The following is a 27,136-nucleotide window of genomic DNA, read 5'->3' as shown; positions in this document are numbered from 1 at the left end:
GTAGCCCCCACTCGCCACAACTAGAGAAAGCCTGCGCTCAGCAACAAAGACCCAACACAGCCAAAAAAAAAAAAAAAAAAAAAATCAAGTCTAATGTGGATACAATGCTATGATCCAACATACAAATTTTGCTGTCTCAATATTGCCCTCTATAGTAATTCCCCCCATCCCCACCCCCAAGATCCTAGCCAGGACCACGTATTGCATTTAATCATCGTGTCTTTTTACTCTCCGTTAATCTGCCACAGTTCCTCAGCTTTTCTTTGTCTTTCATGACACAAACATTTTTGGAAGAGCACAGACACGTTATTCTGTAGCATGTCCCTCAGTTGGGTATGTCTGATGTTTCCTCACGATTAATTTTATGCGTTGCTGAATGGATGGTGATCCTTCTCAGTACATCACAGCGGGAGGTGCGCGATGGATGTCAGTTTGTCCCGTTATTGACGTTAATGTGGACCACTTAGTTAAGGTGGTGTGGCAGTTTCTCTACTATAGAGTTACTATTTCCCCCCCTTCCCCCCCTTTTTAATTATCAAGCAATTTGGGTCTATTTATGTGAAATCCTCGAACGTCCTTCCAATTTCATGGGACAAAATAGGCGAGGCTTTCCCTTTAGGAAATGGACACCTAGTTCTTGCCGAATCGATGTAGCGCGAGCCTACGGCAGTACCTCCCTTTGTCAATAAAGTTACGTGAACGTGAACCTTTCCGGAAGGGCTGAGGCGGTCGGGACGCAAGGCGTTTAGGGAACTGTAGTCGCCCTAGGAGCTCGCGGCTAAACACCGCCCAGTGGCCTCTCAGAGAAAGAACCAGAAGCCGAAAAGGGAGGGCAAAGAGGGACGAGCCGAGGCGCTCTAGGATGCGGTGCATCACGGGAGTGATAGTTCAAGCGCGCGGTCCTTCGGCGTCCTGCCGCGCCCCGCGCCGGAGAACTGGACTGTAATACCCGATAGGCCACGCGCGCGGGGGAAAGGGAAGCCGGCCTTGGCCTCCAACAAATCAAATCGAAGGAAAGAAACTGCCGGCTTTCAAAATCCTCCTCCTCCGCCATAATCTGCCGCCGTGCGGGGAGCAGGTGGTGTTGGAGGCTCGAGCGGCGAGAACCGCTCGGAGAGCTGACGGACAAGTGGGCTGGGCATTGGGGCCGCTGGACTGGAGGCGGCGACCCCCACCTGACCTGACCCGGACCCTAAATCAGTCCCCGCCCCGCGGGACCGACGTACGCGCTCCGGTCGACCCACGCGGCGGCGCCGCCTGTTTACGGTAAGGTCGGGGTCCCTTTTCTTTTCTTGTCACCTGCCTGGGATTGGGGCGGGGGGCGGCGCGGCCCTGGAACTGGACGAGGAAGGTGTGGTGCCCCCGAGCACTCTGTGCGTGCCCCCTCCGCCTTCTCCCCTGTGCCCTCGATGGCAGAGCGCGATGGGGGTGGGAGTGAGGGAGTTGGGGGGTGTTGGCCCTTTTTACAAGTGGGGAGACTGAGGCTTAGAGAGGGCGTCAGGCCCACCCTGGCCGCCCAGCCCGCAGCTGCCAGCAGTGGCGTCTCCTGTTAGCGTCGGTGTCATCTGGGGGCGGTGCGCGTCTGCCTGGGATCCGGGATGGGGTTCCCGTACAGCGTGGCTGTCATTTGCGGCCCGTACTCACGCATCGCTCCCCCGCTGCCGCCTCCCAATAGGCCCACACCCGCGCAGGGCCTGGGCTGGCGCCGCAGGCCCCGGACCAGCGTGAGTCTCTGCTGACGCTTGGCAGCAGGTGGATGTACACCTAGGAAAATCTGCGACGCTCCTACGCGGAATGGAGAGGAGTGTGTGTAATTACCGTTCGTCTGTGCTTTGCCGCTGGTCCTTTGCAGACCTTGGACCAATCAGTTCACCACTGTGTGCTTCAATTTCCTAGTCTTTATAGTGGATGGTGTGTGTGTGTGTGTGTGTGTGTGTGTGTGTGTGTGTGTGTGTATGTATGTACTGGACTGAGAAATGGACCATCTTTCAGCTGAGAAGTTTTGTGTTTCCATTCCATCTGGAGGCCTCACCACCATTTTTCTAACCTTAAATTGTCCCATTCCATAACTCAAGGGGGGGGGGGTTGAGGCTATTTTATATTCAGTTTCATCCCCTCATTCATTGTTGGAGCAGCTTCGAAATGCCCTGCCTCATGCAGCAGATAGAGTGATCCTGTCAAAACATACGTCAGATCACAGTCTCTCTTCTGCTAGAAACCCTCCAATGGCTCTCTTTGTCACTCAGAGTAAAAGCCACAGTTCTTAAAATGGCCTTTGTGACTCGGGCCTCTTGTTGACTCTCCTTCCTCATCTCTTACCTCTTCTCTCCCTCCCTGTCTGTGCTCCCGCCCAGCTGGCCTGCTTGCACTTCCTCTAATCACCCCTCTTTCCCCACAAGAACCTTTGCGTTGGCTGCTTCCTTTGTAAGAATGCTCTTCCCCCAGATATCTGCATGACCCAATCCCTGATATCCTTCAAGTCTTTGGTTTTTTATTAATAATACCTTCTCTAACCATTCTATTTTAGATGGCAGCCCTCCCCCAAGAAAAACAAGAAAACTCCTTACCCCTTTCCCTGTTTATTTTTTTCTTATCACTATCTGAGACACTACATATCCTCGTTCTTCCCTGATTACCTGTCATTCCTCTTTGGGGAAATGTAGTGATGCTTTCTGCCAGTCTGCTGAACTCCAGTCTGCTGAACTCCAGGCTGGAAGCTCCTTTTTTCAGCAACTCTGTCCTTGGTCTGTTGTGATGGTGGCTGTTGTGATGTAGAGACTTCTGGTCTCCTAGGAACCCCTGAAGTCTGGCCACCATGGGCTGTCCAGTCTCCTGGCCAAGGCTGAAACCAGACGTACAGTGGGCTGACCCTCGTGCCCCATGCCCAGAGTCATGCCACCATAGGTGGTGGGGCATTCTTTGGGATGGATGACCTGGATCCCATAGCCATCCATGTCCTGTTTGAGGAATGGGACTCTCAGACAGAGAGCAGCCAAGATGATCAGGCAGCTGTGTGTGCTTTGGGTAGACTCTTTGTAGCCATCAGACTGGGACTTGACTGCCATTCACTGGGGACCCAGGAAATAGTCAACTCACATGGCTTTGCTTGGTGTCCCAGCTGGGGCAGTTGGGCAGAGGAGGACTTGTAGTCGGATGGTAACTCTTCAGAGGCTGAAACCTCCACCTTTTTAGAACTGTTCCTTCCCAAATGCTATTTTCATTTCTCCCAGTGGTTTAGGGCTTGGGATTTCCTTAGCAGGGGGAGGTGGGGTCAGGTAGCTGAAATGGCTGATGTCCTACCTTGCCCTCCCCAACCCAGAGGCACCTGGAGAATCCTGTCTCTTAATGAACTTTGACCTCCTCAGGTTGCAGATTTCCAGGGGAGCCCACCAGCGTGGCCAGCATGGCCTCTGAAGACATTGCCAAGCTGGCAGAGACGCTAGCCAAAACCCAGGTGGCCGGGGGACAGCTGAGTTTCAAGGGCAAGAGCCTCAAACTCAACACTGCAGAAGATGGTGAGTTCCCGTGCAGACTGGCCCAGCGAGTGAGCGCTTACTGTTCCCACTTGTCAGGCCGGTTTAGCTTCATTATCACACGATTTGTCCTAGCACAGTGAGGCTCAAAGATGATTTGCCCATGAGCACACGGTAGGCATCCCTGCTGGTGACAGCTCAGGCTGGCAAGGTGGGAAGGGCCCCTTTATCTCTTGGAAGGGATGGTAGGCAATGAGGGACCACAGTTAGCGGCAGTCCCGAGATACAGCCCTGACTTCTTACTTCAGATCCAGCCCCACCTTCACCCCCAAGATCCAGAGCTGGTCTGGGAATAGTTGTTACCTTCCCCAGAGCTGAGGCCCTCATGCAGATGCATTAAAACAACAATCCAGGCCCTCTTGGGAGGTCTAGTCCACGCAGCTGAAGGGCCCTGGGAGAGGGATGGATGCTCCTGACTGAACAGGCATTAGGACTGGAGAGAACGAGGAGTCGGAAGGCAGACCCTGTCTCACCATCCCTGGCCAAGGCATGGCTGGCACTGATCAACCCTGAACACCCTGGCATCTGGAAGCAAAGGCACCTACGTCAGTACTTGTAAGGCCTCTTGAGGTTCTGGCCCAACCAGGGAAACTGGTCTGGACTTGCCTGGTTGTCATGGTGTGCAGGCAGGCGTGCTCCCCTCTGCCAGGTCAGAGACTGCTTGAGTCCTTCCTTGGGTTGCTGGAAGTGTGGTGATGCACGTTCCTAATGTCTCTGTAGGGCCTTAAAATTTAGAGTTTCTCCCTGTGCTTTGTCACTTTTGATCCTTGCATCATCCCTGAGGGAGGGAGGTAAAAATGTTGCCATTTTATAAGTAAGGAGAAAAGGACTTGGGGGACTTCAGTAACTTACCCAAGGTCATACAGCTGGTAAATAGCAGAGCTGGGACTTTATCAGAGGTCCAGCTGAATCCCTGTTCTGGTATTTCTCAGTAGATGTTCAGCTCAGCTCAGTAAGCATGAATTTGCTATTAAATGGTGTCATTAACACTATGTCAGGCAGTCTTAAGTGCCATACAAAGAGTATCTCAATTTATCCCCCCCAAAAGGCCTTGAGGTAGATTTCATCCCATATTGCAGATTGGGAAATTGAGGCTTAGGGAGGTGATAGGACATTCCTAAGGCCCAACTAGAAGTAGTGGAGCTGGGAAGAAAGTTCAGGTTTGTCTGGTCCTAAAATCCATGCACATAATGACTTCACTAGCTCAGGCTGGACATGCTGCCTCCCATTTTGGAGGTCATCAGGGATGGCCAGCTTATAGCCATGGCGTCTCAGGAGCTCCTTACCTGGAATAGGAATGAGGTACCCAGACAACTAACAAGAGGGAGAAGATGAAACGTGCTCGGAGAGACATGAAGAGAAAGCTCCGGGAAGTGAGGTCGAGGAAAGGGATCTCTTTTAGCTTAGAAGGGCACAGGAAGTCATTCTATGGATGAGGTGGGTGTTTGAAGGAGGAAGGGCACTGCACGTGAGTTGACCCAGGAGCTGAGACACATAGGGTGGGCTTGAGAGAAGAGAAGTCAGAATCTCATCTCACCAGGGCAGAGGCCCTTGAATGCTGTACTGAGGTGCCTGGTGGCCTAATCGTGGGCCCAGAAAGGGCCTCTATCTGGGCTGGGAGTGAGCGGGTGAGGTCCAGGGAGGGTAGGGGCCTGTGAGGGGAGGCCGTGAAGCTGATGATTAGAACAAGGGCCTTTTCTCTCCCTAGTAAGTCATTTAAGGATCAAAGAAAGTTCTTGCTGCCTTACATAGCAGAGTACCTGGAACTTGTTACTTTGTGAGGCAGTAGAGGCTGAAAAGACAGATCCCTTCCATGCAGCCTCATGACAGTCGGTGGTTATTCAGGGATGGTTGAGGCCCATCCCTCACCTGTTTTTGAGTTTAAACAGAGGTATGGGTTGAATATCAAGTGAGAGGGGCAACTCAGCTGTGACCCCCACCCTCTCCTGTACCTGCTCTTCCCATTTTGGTGCTTTTCCTTCCACGCTCACTCTGTACTTGTGACTCTCCCCAGGCTAAACTTGTGGCAAGTGCAGTACCTTCGGATCTCTGTACCTGTGTCACTTACACGGCTCCCCTTGGGGCCCTGGCATCTCTGTTGCCTTCCTTCTAAGAACGGTATAAACATTCCCTTGAGCAGCCATCCTTTCTCCTGGTGACCTGGCCATTCCCTGGATGTTAGGGGGACTTCCTTTTGGAGCAAATCTTCCAAAGGGCTGAGAGGCCATGCCAGCCCTTGCCCCAAGTGCCAGCTGCAGGGGAGGCCTGGGCACCTGGAGCTCTGGAATTGCAGCTCCAGAGTATGGAGAGAGGTTCGGGGACTTCTCCACCAGGGCCCTGCATGAAGTCCTTGGTTGTGCAGAAGCAAGGCTTTGGGGAGCAGCACGTAGGTTCAGTTTTGGAAAACCAGTCTGAAGCTCAGCTCTGCCGTTTTCCCTGAACTCCTGGGCAGGGTGGTTTCATTCCGTGGAGCCTCAGCTTTCCTTTCTAGAAAATGGGAGTCTCATACCTGTCCAGTCTTTCTTGTTGTGAAACGAGTGCTGGTCACTGCCGTCTGTCCGTGTGACCTTAGTAGGTATTTCCATACTCTCTCTGTGTCTCAGTTCACTCAGCTGTAGACTAGACCCAACAGTAACTACCTTTAGATGTGGTGGTAGTGAGCAGAGGCAAAGCGAGTCCCTTTCTCCACAAACTCATGACCCAGTAAGGAAGATGGTATAACGATCAAGTCACGGGAGTTCCCTGGTTGGCCTCCACGTTTTCACTGCTGAGGGCCTGGATGGGTTCAACTCCTGGTCGGGGGAACTAAAAAAAATAAAAAAATAAAAAGTAACTATTCAGATGAGTGTAAAATTGTAGCAGGCTGCACATGAGACATCAGAGGCTGTGAAGCCCGGTTGTTGGCCAGTAGCAAGGGTTTCTGAGGAAGTGCTGCTGCACGGGAGGCGAGGGGAGGGAGGCGCGTGTGGAGGCTTCTCAGGGAGCCCCTTATGGGCTGCAAGTCACAAGCTTTCCGACAGCCCTCCGGTTGTGTGTTCTTCTCTTCTCTCACACTCCTCTGTCTCTTCCCTACCACGTCACCCGCTCCATCCTGTGCCAGCCAAACTAGATTTGTCTTTCGTGTAACGTGCGTGCTTTTTTCAGATTGTGAAATTAATACATGCTCATTATAGAATACGGAAGCATCGAAAGACGGAAAAAGAACCATATCTTCATGATAACACAGCCCAGGGATATAACTACTTTTAATTTTCATGCATTTTTTCTGGTCTTTTGTTTTTTTTCTAAACACATGGCTGAGTTCCTCTTTTTTTTCTTAAAATAATTGAGATCATAATTACAGATACTTTAAAAGCTGCTTTCTAACCTGATGCATTGAGAATATATTGAGCAGGTGCTGGAAAAACACAGATTCACTCAGAATCCCACCACCTGGAAATAACCCCTTTAACATTGGTTTCTGGGCCTCAGTGTGTGCGTGTGGGAGAGAATGCATACAACATTTTAAAAGTGTGAGGGGACCAAACACCACTGGATAACCTAATTTCTCACTTACCACTATAACATGATTATTTTCCAAGTCAGGTAATCACCTGTGTCGCCATTCATAAGGACATCAGTGTAACTATTTATATCACGTATCCCAGTGAATTAACCTGTCCTCTGCTGATGGACATTTAGGTTGTATGGAATTTTTCATCATAATGAAACAGGACAGTAGTGAGCACCCCACACGCGAGTCATTTCACCATGAAAGCACGTGTGCCATTGTGCCTGCTGGCCTCTGACTTGTGCCGTTTCCCTGCTTGGCCTGGTGTACTCCCCTTCTTGGCAGGCTACGCACACACAACCCACAAGGTGTGCCTAGCACCTTCTTCACCCAAACCAGCCAGTTCCCCTTTTGCCTTGCCTCCCAAGCCTTTCATACCTGCCTTGTTTTAACACTCATTAGAGAGGGATTTTCTGCGTAGCCATGTCCCCTGCTAGACTGTGAGCCGGTCCAAGTCTCCCTGGTGAGCCAGGGTCTGGCACCCAGTAGGTGCACCGTAGCCCTTGGAGTTGTGAGTGACGAGGTAGTCGCTGGGCCTCAGCTCCTGCCTCTGCCGTTCGTGGTTCCAGAAGTCTAAGGTTCTGTTTTTTTGGTCCTGGGCAGCCAAAGACGTGATTAAGGAGATTGAAGATTTCGACGGCTTAGAGGCCTTGCGCCTGGAGGGCAACACGGTGGGCGTGGAAGCAGCCAGGGTCATCGCCAAGGCCTTGGAGAAGAAGTCGGAGTTGAAGGTGAGGTCTGCAGGGCGAGTAGGCCCAGACTGGTTGGGGACAAGCCTCCGCTCACAGCCCCACGGCCGATGTCATTAACCCTTAAGGCGACTCAAGTCCATTTTGTGAGTTAAGGGAACTGAGGCTCAGGGGAGCTGAGGAAACAGCCCAGGGTCTTGCCACTGGTCAGTGGCTGAGCCGTATTCCCGTTTTCAAGTCGGATGTGCCTTCCGTGGTACAGCTGTGCTTTCTGAAAGGGGAGGCGTACAGGGCCTGGGCCATGAGAGGAAACGGAGCGGATTTGTCCAGGGAGGGCCCCGAGCTCGTTGTCAGAGTGACCCTTGATGTTTGTTTCCCTCAGGAAGATCACGGTCAGGTTAACAGACAGCCAAGTCAGGACTGTCTCTGCTCTCCTGCCCAGGGCCTCCTGTCCTGAGCATAAGCTGGGACATTTTCCTATGAAAGAACTCAGCTCTCCTCAGTGACCTGTGAAGGACAGGAACGGAGGAGAGGTGGCCCGGGCATGGAGGCCGCAGCAGCTGAGCTTTGGCATCCAAGGACCTAGGTTCAAGCCCCAGCGCCACCACCTTATTTGCTGCATTATGAGGCCTTGCATTGGACTCAGCTCTGAAACTGGGCTCCTTTATGCAAAGAAGTTTTTCCTCCCTGAGATGTTGCCATGGTGGCCACATGCAGGCTCATGTAGTGAGAGAGCTTGAGCCGCGGGAATACCGCATGCATCTTGTCACCCTGTGTAGACCCAGGGCCTTGAATCGCCCCATGTAGTGTCTCAAGCCTGCTTCAGTGCTGGAAGGAGCCCAGGGTGGGAGCAGCGGCAGGGCCAGAGCTGCCCTTGACACCGGTGCTGTTCTGGCCACAGTACTGATGTGAGATAAGTTGCTATTTCCACTCTTGCAGCACGTGCACAAGTTAGGTCTTGACAGATGAGGAAAGTGTGGCCCAGGGTCACACATCTCAGGATTGCAGCCCAGATACCATCCCAGTCTCTTGACTGCTCTGCTGCCCACTTGGAGATCATTGAGGCCTAAAGCCTATTTCAAAGATAAGATACAAAGGGTCAGAGACAGGAGTGGCAGGCCTGCATCAGCTAAGGCAGGACTAGAAGCCAGCCTTGTGCCCCAGAGCCCCATGCTGACCTCAGCCCATCAGAGTTGGGTTGGGGAAGCTTCAGGATGAGATGCCACTGTCTGTTGGGAGGGGCTCAGGCTGTGGCTACCTGTTCTGACCCTGCGCACCTGTGTGCAGGTGTAACTCACTGAGCAGACCCATATAGAATGCCTCCCGGTATGTTAGTGATTTGCATTATTGGAGGATGTGAGAATTCTACTGCAAAAATCAACTTCTCTTGTACTTAAGGTTGGGTTTAGTTCATACATTTTAAGGACTGGGTTTCAGGGGAAAGTTGCTTGTCCTGTGTCCCATCATTTCCAGGTTTGGCCCAGGAAAGGCTAGAGCTGCCAGAGTTGATATTTTGGTGGACACAGCAACCAGAGTTAGAGAGTAGGGCTGTGTGCTTGGAGCCTCAACTCTGCTGGCCAGCATGATACATGACCCAGTCACGTGGCCACTACCTTTGTGACATTTACCTAATATTTCCTTTAAATCAGCTCATTTTGAAGTAATTTAAAAGCAAACACGATCCCTTCTATAACTGGAAAATGGCATCCCTTACCATAAAGGAAATAAAAGAGTGTTATTCAATTCTAGTTTGAGGCCATTGCCATCCAGAGACTCTGAGCCTGAAGCCTGCTCTCCCTTCGTTAGAAAGGCAGGTGAGCTGGAAGTGGGGAGGTGGGCGAGACCCACCAGCCCCAAACCGAGCCTTCCTTCTAGGTGGTCAGGAGGGTTGAAAAGAGACTTGAAAAGAGAGTAACTTCTGGGACTTCCCTGGTGGCGCAGTGGTTGAGAATCCGCCTGCAGGGCTTCCCTGGTGGCGCAGTGGTTGAGAGTCCGCCTACCGATGCAGGGGTTGTGGGTTCGTGCCCTGGTCCGGGAGGATCCCACATGCTGCGGAGCGGCTGGTCCCGTGAGCCATGGCTGCTGAGCCTGCGTGTCCAGAGCCTGTGCTCTGCAACGGGAGAGGCCACAGCAGTGAGAGGCCCGCGTACAGCAAAAAAAAAAAAAAAAAGAATCTGCCTGCAAATGCAGGGGACACAGGTTCGAGCCCTGGTCCTGAAAGATCCCACATGCTGCGAAGCAACTAAGCCCATGTGCCACAACTACTGAAACCCGCGCACCACAACAAGAGAAGCCACCGCGTTGAGAAGCCCACGCACCGCAACACAAGAGTAGCCCCTGCTCACTGCAACTAGAGAAAGCCCACGCGCGGCAACAAAGACCCAGTGCAGCCCCCCAAAAAATAAATTAATTAATTAATATTTTTAAAAAAGAGTAACTTTCTCACTGCTGGATCCTGTATTGTTTCCTTTCTGTTCCTCCACCGCCCAAAATCATGTCACTGTGGCCCACACAGTGTGGGAAACTAGCACTGGGGAGAAGTAGTGGGCCAAGAGTCTAGTGTCTTGGTCCTGGTCCTGCCACTGCCCTGCCAGCGGGCCTGGGGCCAGTCCCTTCCTTCTCAGCCTGATTTCCCTCTTGGAGAACCAGAGGGTTGGACAGATGGCACGTTTTCCTGACACTTCTGCTGATTCCCCCATGGTCCTTAGGGGCTGCCAGGTCCTATTAGCTTCGGTCAGAGCTGGTCCCACTTTTCACCCAAATTCAGCAGTCTTGTTGTGCTCAGTAATCCAAGTCTATGGAGACAAGGGGCTGCCCGAAGGCCACCTCCAAGGGTTTCAGCTAACTCTTTTCTTCCTCTTTCCAAAGCGATGCCACTGGAGCGACATGTTCACGGGAAGGCTGCGGTCTGAGATCCCACCTGCCCTGGTGAGTGAATGGGGCCTCTGCTCGTGCCGCCGGCTGCAGGGACCCCTTTAGCACTTCCCAGGACTTTTTCTCACGGCCTCTTCTTTCTGGAGACTGAGTGCCCTGTGGGTGCCTGAGATGCTGAAAAGGCAGCCAGGCGAGCACAGCCTCCGCCTGTGTCCTGACGAGCAGGAGCCAGGAAGTGAGGACTCAGAGTCCCTGTGAGACCGGGCGGCCCGGTGACAGGAAGTACAGCAGACACCTCCCAGGGTTCACTCTTGAGCTTAGTGGTTTCGCCCGCAAGCAGCATGGATCTTACTCCCTACGTGATTACCCCTCTCGTCCTGGCCCCTCCCTCCCCTGCACCCTGTGGTCCCTCTCAACCTCATTCTGCACACAGGCTGCCTTGGCTGTCCTGTCTCCCTCCGGTCCTTCCCTTTCTCCGATACCACTCTTTTTATTTTTTAACATCTTTATTGGAGTATAATTGTTTACAATGGTGTGTTAGTTTCTACTTTATAACAAAGTGAATCAGTTATACATAAAGATATATCCCCATATCTCCTCCCTCTTGCTTCTCCCTCCCACCCACCCTCCCTCCCTATCCCACCCCGCTAGGTGGTCACAGAGCACCGAGCTGATCTCCCTGTGCTATGCGGCTGCTTCCCACTAGCTATCTATTTTACATTTGATACCACTCTTTTTGCTTTGGTTCTCATCGTGGGTGGCTTCCCTCTGCCTGTTTTCCATTTCCCCATTCCTGGGGCTCAGCCCCTCTTGGGTGGAGCTCCCAGCCTGTGTGTGCACAGGCGCACTTGTGGGAGGGATAGGAGGGGTCACAGGACAGAACATGGCTCAAGGGAAGGGGGCGGGGCTGGCAGCGGGCAGCCTCTCAGTGTATCCTCCTAGCCCAGAGTGTCCTTGGGGCGAGGTTCGTGGTCAGTTGTTGGCACGATTGTCCATGTGCCGGCGCTGCCTTCTCAGGCCTCCATTTATCTAGCCGGCACTGGTGCTCCTGAGATGCCTGGGCACCAACCTCATTTCCAAAGCAGTTCAGTCCGGCAGACAGTTAAGGGTCATCCAGGTTGTGACAGGTGTCCCCATGGAGGCCCTGGAGGGCGGGCTCCCTGGGTGGGGGATTTAGGAAGCCCCTGGAGAGCTGCTCCAGTTAGATACCAGCCTCTAAGGATGGACGAGAACCAGGGGAGGCTGGGGTTAGAGGGCAGGTTAAATAAATTGATTTGGGTGATTTAAGAGCCTTCTGCAGGGTTTTCAGTCTGATATAACATGATCAGCTCTATAATGAAATGGTCTGTGTCTCTGCCAGTTCCCCACCAGCCTGGATGCCCTCTGAGGGCAGGGGGGGCCTGGCATAGACGCAGCACCTTGTCCGTGTCTGTGAAACGGACATGAGCTCCCTCTGTGCCCAGATCTCACTCGGGGAGGGACTCATCACAGCCGGGGCCCAGCTGGTGGAGCTGGACCTGAGTGACAACGCGTTCGGGCCCGACGGCGTGCGAGGCTTCGAGGCCCTGCTCAAGAGCTCCACCTGCTTCACCCTGCACGAACTCAAGCTCAACAACTGTGGCATGGGTGTCGGTGGCGGCAAGGTGGGTGCGGCAGCCCCCTTCCCCGCATCCCCATTGTCCTCCGCCTCCCTCCCTGCCCAGTCCCCTGCTACATTTATGTCCATCTGAAGTATGTGCCCTTGGCCACCCACCGTCTGGGATGGTTGGCCTGTTGTTTTTCTCTTCAAAGGAGAAGGGCCTCAAAGGCAGCAGCCTGTGGCCAGTGGGGAGAGGAGATGGAATCTGTGAGTGTGGGGTTGCCAAGCAACCATCCTCAGTTCTTGTGTTGCCTTGGCAACACATAGGCAGTATTGCATACGTACTCCGACCTGCTGGCTCTGCAGAATGCAGGGCTTGGGCATCACTAGACCTGCTGTGCCCTCAGAACAGCTGGCAGAGCCATGTAAGGCCTGGCGTGTGCACGTGGGAGAGGGAGCCCAGAAAGAGAAACCACTCTGGGAGGCCTGGGCACAGCTCACCTTTGTTCCTGGCTAGGACCTTGCCCAGGGTGCCTCCCCCATCCTGCCAGCAAGTCAGGCTGGTCCATGTAGAAAGGCACCTAGGGAGGCCAGCCCTGTTTATTCTCTTCTTGGTCCATTCTGGCTGCTTTAGGCCTAGATTCTAGAAAGGCTGAGCACCAATCTGCGTTCCCATCCTCCTTCCCTCACGTTCTGACCAAAAGGAGCAAAGGGCCAGGACATAGGAACAGACAGCGAACGGAGACATCTTCTCTTTGAAGATGTGTTACCTTAATTCTCTCGCCCTTACTGAAAGGTGGGTGACGCTGTCCCCATGTTTTCAGATAACTACACTTGAGCTTAGCGATGTTGGGTTGAGCACCCCAGATGATGTACCTAGCATGGGACGGATGTGGGATTTGAACCTGCATCCACACGGCTGGTCAGAGCAGCAAGAGGAGCCACCTACGTGATGCTCGCGGTGGCCCAGGCTGAGGAGCCAGAGGGGCCACCCCTGCAGACGGCCTGTCTCCTGCCCGCAGGAGGGAGGGCAGGTCACGCTCGTGCACCCATCTCAGCCAGCGCTCCTCCAGTCTAGGGGGCAATAGGCTGTATGTGTTAAGACATAAAAATGTTTGCATCAGCACTGAAGACAGGTCCAGCCCAGCCCAGAGTGGGATGTGCTGGGAGAGCCACCTCTGCAAAGATTCCTTGAGGGTGGTCTACAGCAGAAGTTGGCGGTCTCTGCCCTGAGCACACGCGTGACCCACCACCATCACGGAGTCAGGCTGGTGGTGTCCCGTGTCCTGTACGTGCCCCAAGAACAGAGCTGCGTGCAGGCAAACTGACCCAGCTGCCGGTCACAGCTCCTCCGCGTATTTGCTCTGGGAGCTCAGCCAGTTCATGTGCCTCCCCCTGAGCCTCGGCTTCCTTGTCATAGAGTAAGGCCAGTTCCACCTGCCCCCCAGGCCCGTTTTCAGGTTGAAACAGGGCGTGAAAGTACCTTTGCCGAGAGTGCTCCAGACCTAGTAGGTGCTCTAAACGTTATCTCTCTTCTGCTGCACTTCCCCTGAATCTTCGATGTCTTATTTACCCTGGTCTCTCCAGTTCCAACCTAGCAGCCGACAGCATTTTTAAACTCCTGCTCTGTTGGTGTCACGGGAGAGAGGCTACCTCCTGGCACCACCCCAAGGTCAGGGCAAACCAGATTTTAGGGTTTCACCCCCAGCATATGAGCCCCTGCCGTGTGGCTGGCCTGAGCACGGGCGTGTGTCAGATGGGTGCGGCGGGGCCCTGCTCTCCTCGGCCGGCTCCCCTTAGGCATCGTGGAGCGTGGAAGAGATGCTGGAGGATCCGGAAGATTTGGGTTCTGTGCAGAGTCTGCCACTTGCTTAGTGAATGTAGGAGAGTTTCTGTCGCTCTCTGAGCCTGAGCTTCCTCAGCTGGAGAGTGGGAATCGCGATGGTCCCCACCTGACAGAGGGCTTCTGACAGTAAAGCGAGCTGTGAGGCCCCTTCCCCAGGACCTGTCTTAAGGTTGGCCACTCAGTGTTGGTGTCTCCCTTCTCCCGGGTTCAGGCTCCCCATCTCTGCTGTGGGGCTAAACCCCATGGGGTGACGAGACATGCAGACACGGTGGTGGATGTCAAAGCCCTTGTCCCTGCAGGGTGCTGGGTGTGGGTGAGGTATGACGCTGTGCTGCTGAACAGCTCTTCGTCCCCGTGTCCACCACCCTTGGGTTTCATGGCTTGTTGAAGACCAGGGCCTCCTGCCTTAGGCCCGGGCCCCTTGCCTTTCCCCCCCAGATCCTGGCAGCAGCTCTGACTGAGTGTCATCGGAAGTCCAGTGCCCAAGGCAAGCCGCTGGCCCTGAAGGTCTTCATGGCTGGCAGAAACCGTCTGGAGAACGACGGAGCCACTGCCTTAGCAGAGGCTTTTGGGGTGAGTGGTTTCTGCCCGTGGAGCCCATCAGACTTGCCCTTGAGCCAGCGGGGAGGGCGGGAGCAGGAGCCGCGGCTGGATGAGACGCCCCCGGGTGTCCTTGTCCCCGCTGCTCCCTCTGCTTTGCCCTTGCTCCTCCCAGCGGGCCCAGGACACTGCTGAGTCTCTGCTAGTGAGAGGGCTGCACTTGCCCCATGGGCTAGGAAATTGGGGGTCTGTCTCCTACGTCTCTTAATTTAAGCATTTCCTTTGGCAGACGATATTCTAGCAGCATTAACCATGCTCAGGCCACAGCAGCATCCCCCGTGGTCCTGCTGCTTCCGGCACTCCACCTGCCTCAAGAGAGCGGACATTGCAGGGGAGAAGGGCCTTGTGTCTTACTGGACCCCTGGCTGCAAGGGGCTTCTGCCTCTTCCTCTGTAGCTGGAGTGGCCTGGTCACCTCATAGACACAGTGACATTAAAGATTACGCCCTCTCTGCACCCCTTCCCTTGGTCGCTGTCCTCCATGTGCTGGGACGGGGTACATCGTCGTCGTGCCAGGCCTTCAGCAGGCGTCCTCGGTGCTCTTAGAAGCAGAGGGGGGGTGCTTAACTTGGGTCCATGGGATCCCACTTGTCTGTGGGTAGAATTCAGGGCGTCTTTGAACATGGCTGGGGGGAAATTGCATGATAGTTATCACTATCAGAGTTAAATACAGTATTACCTTCCGCTGTGAATGTAGACAGTAAACCTCAGCAGCTTTAGAAATTCCTGTAGCTTTGTTACCAGGAGAAATCACAGATACTTTCCTGTCAAGTGATCGCTATTAGAAATAGATAGAAATTTTGTTTCTCATACATTAAGATCACAGTGATGGTACACCTAGGTCTTGTTATTCATTGCCTTAAGAGGTACATAGATTACTACAGCACACATTTGGGCAGCTTCTCTTAATATTTTGATAATTGTCTTCCAAATGAATTTGTTATTCTATATAATTTAACTTAAAATTTAAAATCATCCTGAGGAGGGGAGCCCTGGGGCTTTCCCAGATTGCCCGACGGGTCCATGGCACAGAAAATATTAAGAGGCCCTGACTTGGAATGTGCCTCAGTTGGGCTGCCTGTATTTATTTGTGAACCCCCACACTGTGCTGGGCGCCCAGAGACAACAGAAGGTGCCTGGGTACAGAGTTATGCCCGCCTGTCCTCAGTCCCGGGTAGCAGTGGCGATTGGGACGTGGGCCTCTCCTTGAGCTGTTGGGGGCTGTTGGGGTGCAGACGAGAAGGTGGCTTCGCTACTCCAGAGTGATGAGCGCCATGACAGAGGAAGGATGAGGTGCTCTGGGGACAGAGAGGAAGAGCCCTGGATTGTGCTGGGGGGTTGATCCAGGAAGTCTCCCTGGGGGGAGGAGGCATCCAAAATGAGAGCTGCTGAATGCATGAGGAGTCGGCCTGTCAGGAAAATGCCAACAACATAAGGAGACAGAGTTCCAGGCAGAGAAAGGGAGGCGTCCAAAGCCAGAGTGAGAGACGAAAGACCCTCCTCGCCCCCAGAAAAGGAGATGGTGTGTGGGATGCCAGTCATATTGTGCAAATAAGGCAGTAGGGCCCCAAGAGAGAAAGGCCAAGCAGAGCTATGTTATATAGAGTAGAGCCAGGGCTGACTGTCAGGCCAGAGCCCAGGGTCCCCACAGTGCAGAAGGTACCAGACGAAGACACCTGTGCTCAGAGCTGTGTGACCCTGGGCAGGTTACGTAGCCCCTCTGATGCCTGGTCGTCTCTTATCTAGTGGTGATCCTAATCCCAGGTCGGTCTCCCTTGTGAAGTTGTGGAGAGGCGGAAGCGGTCATGCCCTGAACGGGCCCCAAACGGGCAGGTCCCTCTGGTGTCTGATGTGTAGTGCTGCCTTCCTGCCTGGGGCTGTCACCCTTCCTTGGGGGCCCACCTGTCTCCCTCCTGCTCCTCGCAGATCATCGGGACTCTGGAGGAGGTCCACATGCCGCAGAACGGGATCAATCACCCCGGTGTCACTGCCCTGGCCCAGGCGTTCGCCATCAACCCCCTGCTGCGGGTCATCAACCTGAACGACAACACCTTCACCGAGAAGGGTGCCGTGGCCATGGCCAAGGTGAGGGGGTGCGGCCGGGCCAGAGCAGGCCCCGGAGACTGGGTCTGGCTGCTGCCTTTGTGGTGGACCCATCAGCAGGTGGCTGCTCTCCCTCCTACCTGCCCACTTGGTGTGTATCCCATGGGTTCAGCCATGTGAACATCTCCAGAGCAGGGCGTATGTCGCAAGCTAGCCTCTGCCCTTTTGGGCAGCTCTGCGTGTCCATACCACCACATCCTAAGCTGCCTTCATGCAACCCTGGCTGTCGGCGCTGGTTTTGTTCTCAGAGGCCTCTTGGAGGCTGCTTCAGCCTGTTTCCTCACTGATTCTTTCGTCAGCTGTTGATTGAGCCCCTGTCTAGCGCCCATCCCTGTACTAAGTGCAGGCCACACACAGTTGAGTCAAAGACTCTGCCTTCAAGGAGCCCTAATTCGAGGAGGGGAGGAAGTAGCTAATCGGCAACAGCACAGGGCCGTGAGCACAGCGGCTGGCTGCGTGTCCCATGACCCCACAGGAGTCTAGTAGGCCTGCCGTGGGGTGTTAGCAGAGACGTGTGCAAGGGTTGGGGAGCGCACAGGAAGTTCCAGTCAGACGCAGGGCAGGCTTCCTGGAGGAGGTCACATTTTGGCCAAGTTCTCCAGGACAAGTGGACTTTGTCTGGACAAGGAGGGCGGGAGGGGTGTTTCAGGCAGAGGGGTCAGCAGCACGTGGGGAGGCCCAGAGATGGCAGGAGCCGTGCTCCATTGGGCCTGGTGTGAACAGGCCAGGGTTCGAGGTGTGTTGGAGGGCTGGAGGAGCTGGAGGGGGAAGGCAAGTCCTTGTGGCCTTGCTGACTCCTTGAGACGTGCTCCCGTGAGTAACAGGGAGCCACGAACGGGGCTTAGCCAGAGGCCAGGAGGCCAGCTGGGGGCAACAAGAAGAGCTGATGAGTCCCCCAGACTGGATACAGGAGGGACAGGGTGTGATGACCAATATGGGGTGTGGCACCAGCTCGAGGAGGGCCCTCACCCTGGTCCTCACTTCCCGCAGACGCTGAAGGCCTTGCGGCAGGTGGAGGTGATCAACTTCGGGGACTGCCTGGTGCGCTCCAAGGGCGCCGTCGCCATCGCAGACGCCGTCCACGGGGGCCTGCCGAAGCTGAAGGTGCTGGCTGGCTGGCTGCCTCCTCCCTCCGGGGTCCAGGCTCCCCCACGCTCGGGGTGACAGCTGCGCGGGCAGAGCAGCTGTGGGGGGAGGTGGCAGGGTTGTAGCCTTCAAAGGCAGGTGGCCTGGGTTGATAGCCCACTTCTTCTACACCCTCCGCCTGTGACTCCGTGCACGTCTCTTCACCCCTCTTGAGCTGCAGTCTCTCATTTTTCAAAAAGGAGGAGGAGAGTGGTACGGGTCATTGCAATATAGCAGAAGTATACTGCACCCTAACTAGGGGGAAACGGAGGCTTCAGGGTAGTGGCAGGCCTCCCGGCCCGTGTTTCTATCATCCGCCTCTACCCCTTCCCATTATTTTTTAGGAGCTAAACTTGTCATTCGGTGAAATCAAGAGGGATGCTGCTCTGTCTGTTGCTGAGGCCGTGGCTGACAAGGTGGAGCTGGAGAAACTGGACCTCAATGGTAATAGGGGTGGTGGCCTCGGCCCAGGCCTGCCGGGCGGGCCCCAGCCCCTGGCCTGACCCTCTGTTCCCTCCCCTGCGAGCAGGCAACAACCTGGGAGAAGAAGGCTGTGAGCAGCTCCAGGAAGTGCTGGATGGCTTCAACATGGCCAAGGTGCTGGCGTCCCTCAGGTGGGGAATCTGGATTAGTGGCTCCTTTGTTACTACTTTTATTCATTCAGTAAACGTTGGTTGAGTCCCTGTGATGTGCTAGGCACTGTGTTGGGCATTAGGGATATGACAGTAAGACAGCCAAGGTTTCTGACTCACGAGACCTCGTTGCCACGGGCAAGGGATCAAGGAGTGAGACAGAATAATCAAGTTATCACATGTTTAGCAAAGGGACAAATGGCTGAGATCGGTCACCCTTTGGAGTGGGTGAGTTGGGGAGGCCTCTGAAGGGATGACCTTTGATCATCAAGGTGATGTGACGGGCAAGGTGGGGCAGCAGTGACGTAGTGACGCATGGGTAGTGGTCGGGGGGGGGGCTCGGCATTGTTCCTGAAACCAGCCTTAGAGCTTGACTGTAGGAGGAGATTGATGCAGGCGAGTGGGGCTTCCTGGGTTCACAGAGGCCGGGGGTGGGGTGGTGGGGGGCTGCCTCCTCGATCGGGATGGGAGTTGGTTCAGCCCTCAGCACCCATCTCCGCCTGCCTCTCCAGTCTCTGCATTGGCTTCATTCACTTGTCAGGTCGTCGGTTGTGTCCCTCAGGGCCAGGCCCAGTGCCGTTGCTAGGAGCTATGCCAAGGTGGACTCAAGGGGCTCCCAGTCCAGAGGACATGGAACAGCCTTCCTCAGAGGCAGGGCAGCCCCCTCCTTCGCCCTTAACCATAGCTTCCTGTGGTCAGCGAGATGTGGGTAGCACAGTCCCGGGCGTCTCAGCCTGGGCAGTATTCCTGCCAGGCCCTGGGCCCCAGCTGTGACAGGCGGTGTTCTTCATCTTCTCTGTCTCCCCAGTGGGGCCGTGGGTTCCTTTGGGACAGGGACGAGATTGAGGTCTTCCTTGTCTGCAGCGTGGGCTTCCCTGGGTGATGAGCAAGGAGGGATGGGCTCCCTGGTGACTCTACGTGTTCCCACCCTGGCGGCAGCTGCGCCCCTCGCCCTGTGCAGGCTCCTGCCCAGCTGGGGCCTTTGGGTTCTCGGAGCCATCGTGGGCCACTGGGCAGGGAGGGTCTGCTTTAGCCAACCCTGTCCTCTGCAGTGACGATGAGGGTGAGGATGACGAGGACGAGGACGAGGACGAGGATGAGGATGAGGATGAGGAGGAGCCACAGCCGGGAGAGCGAAGGGAGCGGCCAACCGCACCGCCCAGGAAGATGCTGGATCCTGACGGTGGGGTGAGTCCCGTGGTTGCCATATCAGAGCCCTGGTCCCCCGAGCATGAAATCTTGAGACGTTTTTCACGGGGGTCATGGGTGTGGGATCCTCTTAGGCAGTAACTGCAAACTAGTTTGGACTGCACACTCTTTGTGGAAAGAGGAAATCATCCCAACGTAGTTGTATTTGTACGTACCTCAGTCTAGATGTGTTTATTCATCTATAAATTATAACACACGTGACGCTGCTACGTTACACGCAGTCAGTAACTGTATACTGCAGTGCTGCAGGATCCTCAGCTGGTTGAATCCGCGGATACAGAGGGCCAACTGTAAAGTTATACATGGATTTTCCACTGTGCTGGGGGTATATAAGTATTTCTAAAAGAATAGGGTAAAAAAACAAGCATAACTAGAAGTTTTTTTTCCTACTCATCTTGGTGACCCATAAGGATGGCCCCCATTCCAGAGACTGGCTGGCTTGGTGACTCAGCTTGGACACTTGGTGTGCCTTTCCTGGCCGGGAGGCTGGTGGACTCAGGGCTGCCACGTCTGTTCCCTCAGAGGTTCCCAAATAGAGCTTTGGGAGGACTTTGGGTTGGACAGATTCAGCAGCTGTTGAATTTGGCTTATTGTCCAGTTTTATGGAAGCAGTTCCAGAAATGGCTGGGCGTCTTTGGTTCTTTGGGCACCTCTGGTGCTCGCCAGCAGTGCTTACCCGGGCTGAGGCTCTAGTTCCTGGTGAGGCCACTTTAGCCCTGGAGTCGCTTCTGCAGCATCACACGTCATGGCGAGGATCCACTTGGCTGCACCAGGCTCTTGGAGTCTGAGGGAGGTGGCTTGCCCCGACCCCAGAGGCTCTTACACAAGGAGCTGACCAGGGCCAGCATCTGTGGGCACCCCAGCCTTGGGGAACTTTGGGCAATTCTGGACTCTGAGCCTTGACTGGCCTGCATGAGGGGCATATGTTCTGGGTAAGGAGTCTGGATCTGGACCTCTACAGAGCCACCTGTGCCACCTGTCCCCCAGGAACCAGCTCCTGTCCTGTCCTCCCCGCCTCCTGCAGACGTCTCCACCTTCCTGGCCTTCCCCTCCCCGGAGAAGCTGCTGCGCCTCGGGCCCAAGAGTTCCGTGCTGATAGCCCAACAGGTAACAGCACTTCCGACACCAGACCTGTTCCGGCCTTGGCTCCCGGAGCTGCCAGAGCAAAGGTTCAGGCAGAGCACGGGATTTGGGGGGGCGGGGCACTGTCGATGTGGGGGGCGGGGACTACCGCGTGTTGTTTTTTTGTAAGACACACACACACACACACACACACGTGTAAATGGGTGTGACCAGTGGTTGCAGATGTCTGCGCCCACTGCGAACACACTTGGGCTGCGAGGAAGGGTAAGCCTGTGGCACCTCAGTGATGACTGGAATTCGGGAATCTTCCCAGGACTCTCATGTGAGCACACGCACCTAGGCTTCCCTCTGTGTGTTCTGCAGGACCAGCTGCTTCTAGAACAGCTGTCCCGCCCCCGGCCCCTGTGCAGGTCCCGGTCTACTTGCGTTCTTGCTCCAGCCTCACTTGTTCGTTGGTTGGGTCGTTACTTCGTTCATTCGGAGACAGTTATCGAGCACCTCCTGTCTGCTGGCTGCTGCTCTGAATACTTGGGCATGATTTTATCTAACCTTCTTGGCAACCCGGAGTGTAGACCCTTCCACTCTTATTTTACCGACGAGAAAACTGAGGCTTACAGAGGTTAAATGATAAAAACAGGCACGTCTTGTTTTATTGTGCTTCACGGTTACTGCGTTTTTTGCAAATTGAAGGTTTGTGGCTTCCCTGTGTCGAGCACGTCTATTGGTGCCATTGTTCCAACAGCATTTGCTCACTTTCTGTCTCTAGATACCGTCACATTTTGGTAATTCTCACAGTATTTCATACCCTCCACCAACAAAAAGATTATGACTTGCTGAAGGCTCAGATGACAGCATGTTTTAGTAATACAGTGCTTTTTAAATCATGTATGTGGCTTTTTTAGACTTGATGCTGTTGCACACTTAACAGACTTAAATAATGCACTAGGATACCAGAAAATTCACATGACTCGCTTTGTTGCGGTATTTGCTTTATTGCTGTGGTCTGGAGCCACACCCGCAGTATCTCTGAGGTATGTCTATGCAGAGAAATAAAAGGGGCCACTCGCAGAGCTGGCTTGATATTTTTGCTTTTTATCCCCCGTTTATATTTTTCTGTACTCTTATTTTTTTCCCCCATGATAAATGAGATTATATGATGCAAACCTCCATGTGGCCCACCTTTTCACTTAATACCATTCATCATTTTCCTGTGTCAGTAAAACTCTTCTCGTGCCCTTTATCTCAGTGAGTGGATGTAGCACTTAAGCCATCCACTGTTTCTGTGGATTCACATTCTTTCCACTTTTCTCCGTCGTCAGGGAAATTGAGGTCAGTTTCCTTGTGTGTTAAGTATCGTTTGCATTCTGGATTATTTCGTCAGGTTAGATTGCAGGAAGGGGATCTCCGGGTCACAGGGATAATGATTTTTAACGTGAATTCTCTCAGTGTGTGTGCACACCTGCTGTGGCCGGGCCCGTGCAGGCTCTGAGGAGACAGCGTGGGGCGAGGCAGGACCTGTCCTTGCCTATTGAAGGCCCATTTCTTGCCAAGGCCTCCTCTAGCCACAGGCACATCCCCACTGTGTGCCAAGGCCCTGGGGCTCTCACCCCTGGTGACCAGCCATTGTCTCCTGTGTCCTCAGACTGACACATCTGATCCGGAGAAGGTGGTCTCTGCCTTCCTGAAGGTGTCCTCCGTGTTCAAGGACGAAGCCACAGTGAGGTCGGCGGTGCAGGATGCAGTAGGTGCGTGGGGTGGGTGGGGCCCGGATGGCTCCTGCCTTTCGCTGCCCCCGGGGCTCGGGTCAGAACATTCTCCTCTCACCTGCTCTTCCACTGGGTTCTTGCCTTAGAGCCGGCCGGGTGCTCGCCTCTCTGCTTTTTGCAGTTGGGGAAACTGAGGCCTTTCTGAAAGCCATACAGTTCTATACGGTGAGAACTCGGGCCAGGTGGCGCCCACCGCAGGAAGGTCGGACCTCTCGGAGGAGGGGTGATGAGAGCCGAGCCCTTGTCCCCACCTCTGAGCCTGTGCACACACAGTCCCCTCCACCTGGAGGTCCCCCTGCTTTCCCCGCATCTTTCCCAAGGCTTCCCAGGATCTCTAGTGTGGCCAGGTTGGGCCAGGCAGAGGGGGGAGGGAAAAGGTAGAAGGGAGTGGAAACACTTGGGAGGCTTTCTCCAGGGTTGTGGGTGACACTGAGACGGGAGGGTCCATGGGAGGGGAGGCTGGGTGGGGTGGGGGTGGGAGTCTCCGTGTCTGCTCCCTGAGAGCCCCGCCCCACCGTGGGCGTTTGTGGGAACGGGTTACCTGAATTCGGTTTCCCAGAACAGCCTCGCTCGCTCGGAAGCAGGGGCCCAGGCGGTCCCTGCGGGCCCTTGGCCATGCCTCCCCCCGTCCCTTCCCATCCATTCTCCCTCCCCCACCCCCAGAATGGCTGAAACCTCCCCCAGCGGTGACCTGCCTCACTTAATCTCTGCCCAAGCCCGTCTTATCTGTGAGGCCAGGACAGAGAAGGGCCAAGGTATCACAGCTGGCAGGTTGAGCCCTTCGCCTGGTGCTAGCTGTCCCCTCAGTCTGCCACCTGTGTCCACATCCCACCCCCCGTGTTCACCTCCTGATGAGCGCTGGAGACAGGGCCCAGCCTGTGTGCTCAGGGGCTGCGGGCTTAGGCCTCTTTGCTGCTTCTGCCTTGCAGATACCTTGATGAAGAAGGCCTTCAGCTCATCCTCCTTCAACTCCAATGCCTTCCTCACCAGGCTCCTCATCCACATGGGGCTGCTCAAGGTGCGCTGGAAGGAGCGCGGGCCCCGGGGGGGGGGGCGGGGGTGCACCAAAGGCAGCAGCATCCCGCACCTCGAGTCCTGCCGGGGCCTGTCACCCACACTGGCCCCAGGCCTGGGTCTGCTTAAGCAGCCTCGGCCTTCGTGACAGGATTTAGGATTCAGCTTGACCTTGGCCGTGGGGCTGTCAGCAGGGGCCAGGTGGTGGAGACCTGGGGTCCCCCAGGTGACCTTTTGAAGCTCACGCTGCCTTCTGCTGTGTGTTCCCCTTGCAGAGTGAAGACAAGATCAAGGCCATTGCCAACCTGTACGGCCCCCTGATGGCATTGAATCACATGGTGCAGCAGGAGTACTTCCCCAAGGCCCTTGCCCCTCTGCTGCTGGCATTCGTGACCAAGTGAGTGTGCCCTCGTCAGCTCACACGGCCAGTGACCACGCGTGCAGGCCTCTGGTCAGCTGAGGCTTCCCTGGCCTGGTGACTGGGGCGTGTCAGAGGCCCTCACACCTCTCGGGCTCTCGGCATCTGTGTTTGAGTCTCACCACCCCTGTGCCCAGCTGAGGACACAGGGCTCGGGGACAGTGTCTCCCTGAGAGAGACAGGGGATGTGCACTGGCCCCATCTTGCAGACGAGGAAGCGAGCTCCGGGTCAAAGGAGGTGTTGGCCCACGGTCGTGCTGCTGACCCAGGTCCTGTACTTGGCAGCATCTCTGGGAGCAGTTCTGTGTTCGTTCCCTCAGCTACCTAGGCCAAAGGGGTCTGCCCATTCGGCCTTCCACAGCCGCAGGCCCCTCTCCTGGGGACGCCAAGTGCCCAGACACACAAAACCTTGGTCTCCTCCTGGAGCGTCCTGGGAAAGGTGGGGCGCTGGCCACAGTCAAGTAAGAAGGAGCCTCCAGACCTCAGGGCCCCTCAGGGGTGGGTTGGGAGGCTTGTCCCCATCCTCACTGAGGCCCTGCGTGGCCCCCAGCTGACGTCCGGCCATCCCCAGGCCTCAGTCTCCCCATTTGCCCAACCAAGGGGTGGGTGAGGTTGTCGCCTTGGGGGAAAGTGGGAGGGGGTGTAGGAGAAAGGAGGTGCCCGCACCCTGGGGGACATGTAACACTGGTGGGTCCAGACCATCAGTCAGGGTGCTTAGAGCGTGGGACGAAGTGTCGTGGGGCAGCCCGCCTGGGGTGGGGGGTGAGGAGCATGCGCCGGTCCCCCAGGACCTAGTTGGCACCTCGGCCTCTTTGCCACCTGACATCTCTTAGTTCCGTGTGCATAGCAGCGCCTCCTTAGTTGGGCCTGACTCCCTCGCCGTGTCTGCCCATCTCTCTGCCACCACACTCCCCCCACCCAAATCGCCCCTTGCACTGCAGCTGCTCCTCTGCTGGAGTCCAGGGCAAGTCCAAACCCTGGTCCTGGATCTCGTGCTGGCTGCAGCCTGGCCTCCCCGCAGCGAGGTGCACTCTCCCCACACCTGTTCCCTCTGCAGGAGATGTTGCCTCAACCCGTGGGCCTTCGCTCGGACTGTCTGGAGTGTCCCCATGTGGTGGCCCTAGCCCCTGCCTGCCAACCCCTGACGAAGCCCGGCTCCCTCTGTCTCCTTCCAACCCCTGGTTGGGACTGTTCGCTCTGCATTCCCATCATCCCCTGTGTGGCCCTTGGGCTGGGCATGGACACCCTCGCCCTTGATGGTCAGTTGACAGGCTGCCTCCTCCTGGCTTGTTGCCTGCCTTCCAGTGCAGGCCTCAGTCTATTCCACTTTAAAAGAGAGGGGCTTGGTAAGAGCTGCCCCCAGGCCTTGGGGGTGACTGAGCGACGGTGGAGTGATATGCATGCCCCCTTCCCTCAAGTCCCAGCCCAGTGGTCTGGGATCCAAGCCCGGACGGGACCAGGTAAGGTGTCTGTGGGCTTCGGTCCTGGCTGCACCATAGGCTCACCCATCCCCCTGAGCATCTTTCACCAGTTTCTTTCTCTGCAGTGAGACTAATGATCTTGATGGTAACCTGTTACTCGTAGGGGCCCAGGTGGGACTCCTGTGGTCCACTCTTACATGTGCACTAGTGGCTGCTGAGGGCTCCCTGGCCCTGTGCACACTGGAGAGGCCTCGGAGAGCCTGTCTGGTGGAGAGCAGAGGCCCAGGTTCCCTGCCGGCTCGCCGGGCCTGTATTCTGGCCAGCTCTAGGCCATGTGGCCTCGGGTGTATCACCCGCCCCTCTTAGCCCCACCTACCCCCACCTGCAGAAGGTGGGAGCTACCGTCTCCCTTGCAAAGTCACTGTGAAAATGAGAACGATGGAGTCGGGTGTATATTTTGACCTCAGAAACGGCCCCCACTCCATCTTCACAGGGGGGAAACTGGCCCTGCTGTAGCCTGAGCTTCCTGGCCCCCAGAGGTGCCCGCCCCACCTGCTGACCCTTCTTTCCCCGCAGGCCCAATGGCGCCCTGGAATCCTGCTCCTTTGCCCGCCACAATCTACTGCAGACGCTCTACAAGGTCTAGACGCAATCTGGTCTCTCCCCATCCCTCGGCCTGCACCGGTGCCCTGGGAAGGGACTCAGAGGAAGGACTCTGGCCAGCAGCAGGGAGGGTCTTTGTCGCATGTGTCGTGTCTCCTGAGTACGTGTGTTGGTGCGGCGTATGTGCAGGTGTGTGCTTCGTGTCGGGGTTCGCATTTTTAACGTCTCCCTGCTGGCCTGGCCCTGGTCCCGCTGGAGGGGAGCTGGCCCCCAGGCGGAAGGGCTGTAGGCTGCTCTGCCATTAAACTCACCGCCATCTGAGGATGCTCTGCTGATCTGTGCCGCAGGCGCCAGGCCCTGGTGGCTGTCCCCACCCACCTCGCCTTCCTTATCCTCTGGGGCTGCACCAAAGCCTGGGGTGTTGCTGTCCGTGTGCTGTTCCCTCCGTGTTGTGGCTGGGTGTTTCCTGCCCTGCCTGGGGCTGCTCACCCGATGGCTGCCTCTGCTTCCTGTCGCCAAGTCCCGGTCCTGCAGCCGCCACTCTTCCTACCATCCACTCACACTGTGCTGAGCCCTCAGCCCGAGGGCCAGAGACTGCTGTGCGTGGGGCCGCGAGCAGAGGGCAAGACCCTGGCACCCACACCGTGTGGACAGGAAGAGAAGCCAGTGGGCAGACGCTAGGGTCTAGGCGCTGGACTTGCCTGGACGGTGCCGGCTCTGTGCCCGATGGGCCCTTTTCTGGCTGCGGAAGTGTCTGTGACAGGTCTGCGTGCTGAGCTGGAGGGGGCATCTGGGCAGGCCCAAACCTGTTCTCCAGCCTGGGGGGGCAGGGCCAGGGCCGACTGATGCCTGAGCTGCATCTTGGGCACCCTTAAGGATCTGGGGCAGGGGCCGGGTGGGGGCTGGGCATGCCCTGTGACACCTTGCTTCCTCTCATGCTCTTCGTGTGTCTGGGCTGTGCCCGGGGCTTCACAAATAAAGTCATGTGTAGCAGCAGCGGAGACTTGAGAAGCTTTTCACCTAAAGTGGGCTGTTCTCAAGGTCTTGGTGCCTGGGGTCCCACCTCAGCATGGCCACTGTGACCCCATCTTG

General features: G+C 55.7%; 1 protein-coding gene across 1 annotated transcript; it reads left to right on the top strand.

Moving 5' to 3' along the window:
• The first annotated feature begins 1,075 nt into the window (after positions 1–1,075).
• RANGAP1 (Ran GTPase activating protein 1) lies at positions 1,076–26,855 on the top strand. The gene is made up of 16 exons (XM_082849735.1): positions 1,076–1,266; positions 3,366–3,515; positions 7,687–7,814; positions 10,641–10,700; positions 12,110–12,289; positions 14,510–14,644; positions 16,597–16,755; positions 17,764–17,877; positions 18,243–18,342; positions 18,428–18,512; positions 19,583–19,718; positions 20,727–20,846; positions 22,465–22,567; positions 23,518–23,606; positions 23,878–23,999; positions 26,018–26,855. Exons 2-16 carry the CDS (start codon positions 3,404–3,406, stop codon positions 26,085–26,087), a joined length of 1,713 nt encoding a protein of 570 aa, XP_082705861.1. The 5' UTR covers positions 1,076–1,266; positions 3,366–3,403; the 3' UTR covers positions 26,088–26,855.
• The last annotated feature ends 281 nt before the right edge of the window (positions 26,856–27,136 follow it).

The sequence above is a fragment of the Leucopleurus acutus genome (genome assembly GCF_964270905.1).
Source record: "Leucopleurus acutus genome assembly, chromosome: 11".
NCBI lineage: Eukaryota > Metazoa > Chordata > Mammalia > Artiodactyla > Delphinidae > Leucopleurus > Leucopleurus acutus.
The sequence above is the reverse complement of the archived record's forward strand: the minus strand, read 5'-3'. Positions and strand labels throughout refer to the sequence as shown.

Bases quoted from the DNA above. Each gene is read 5' to 3' on its own strand.
- RANGAP1 (XM_082849735.1), top strand. From the start codon at position 3,404: ATGGCCTCTGAAGACATTGCCAAGCTGGCAGAGACGCTAGCCAAAACC. The intron at 7,815-10,640 runs GTGAGGTCTGCA...CTCTTTCCAAAG, and splicing joins AGAAGAAGTCGGAGTTGAAG to CGATGCCACTGGAGCGACAT. The intron at 22,568-23,517 runs GTGCGTGGGGTG...TCTGCCTTGCAG, and splicing joins GGCGGTGCAGGATGCAGTAG to ATACCTTGATGAAGAAGGCC.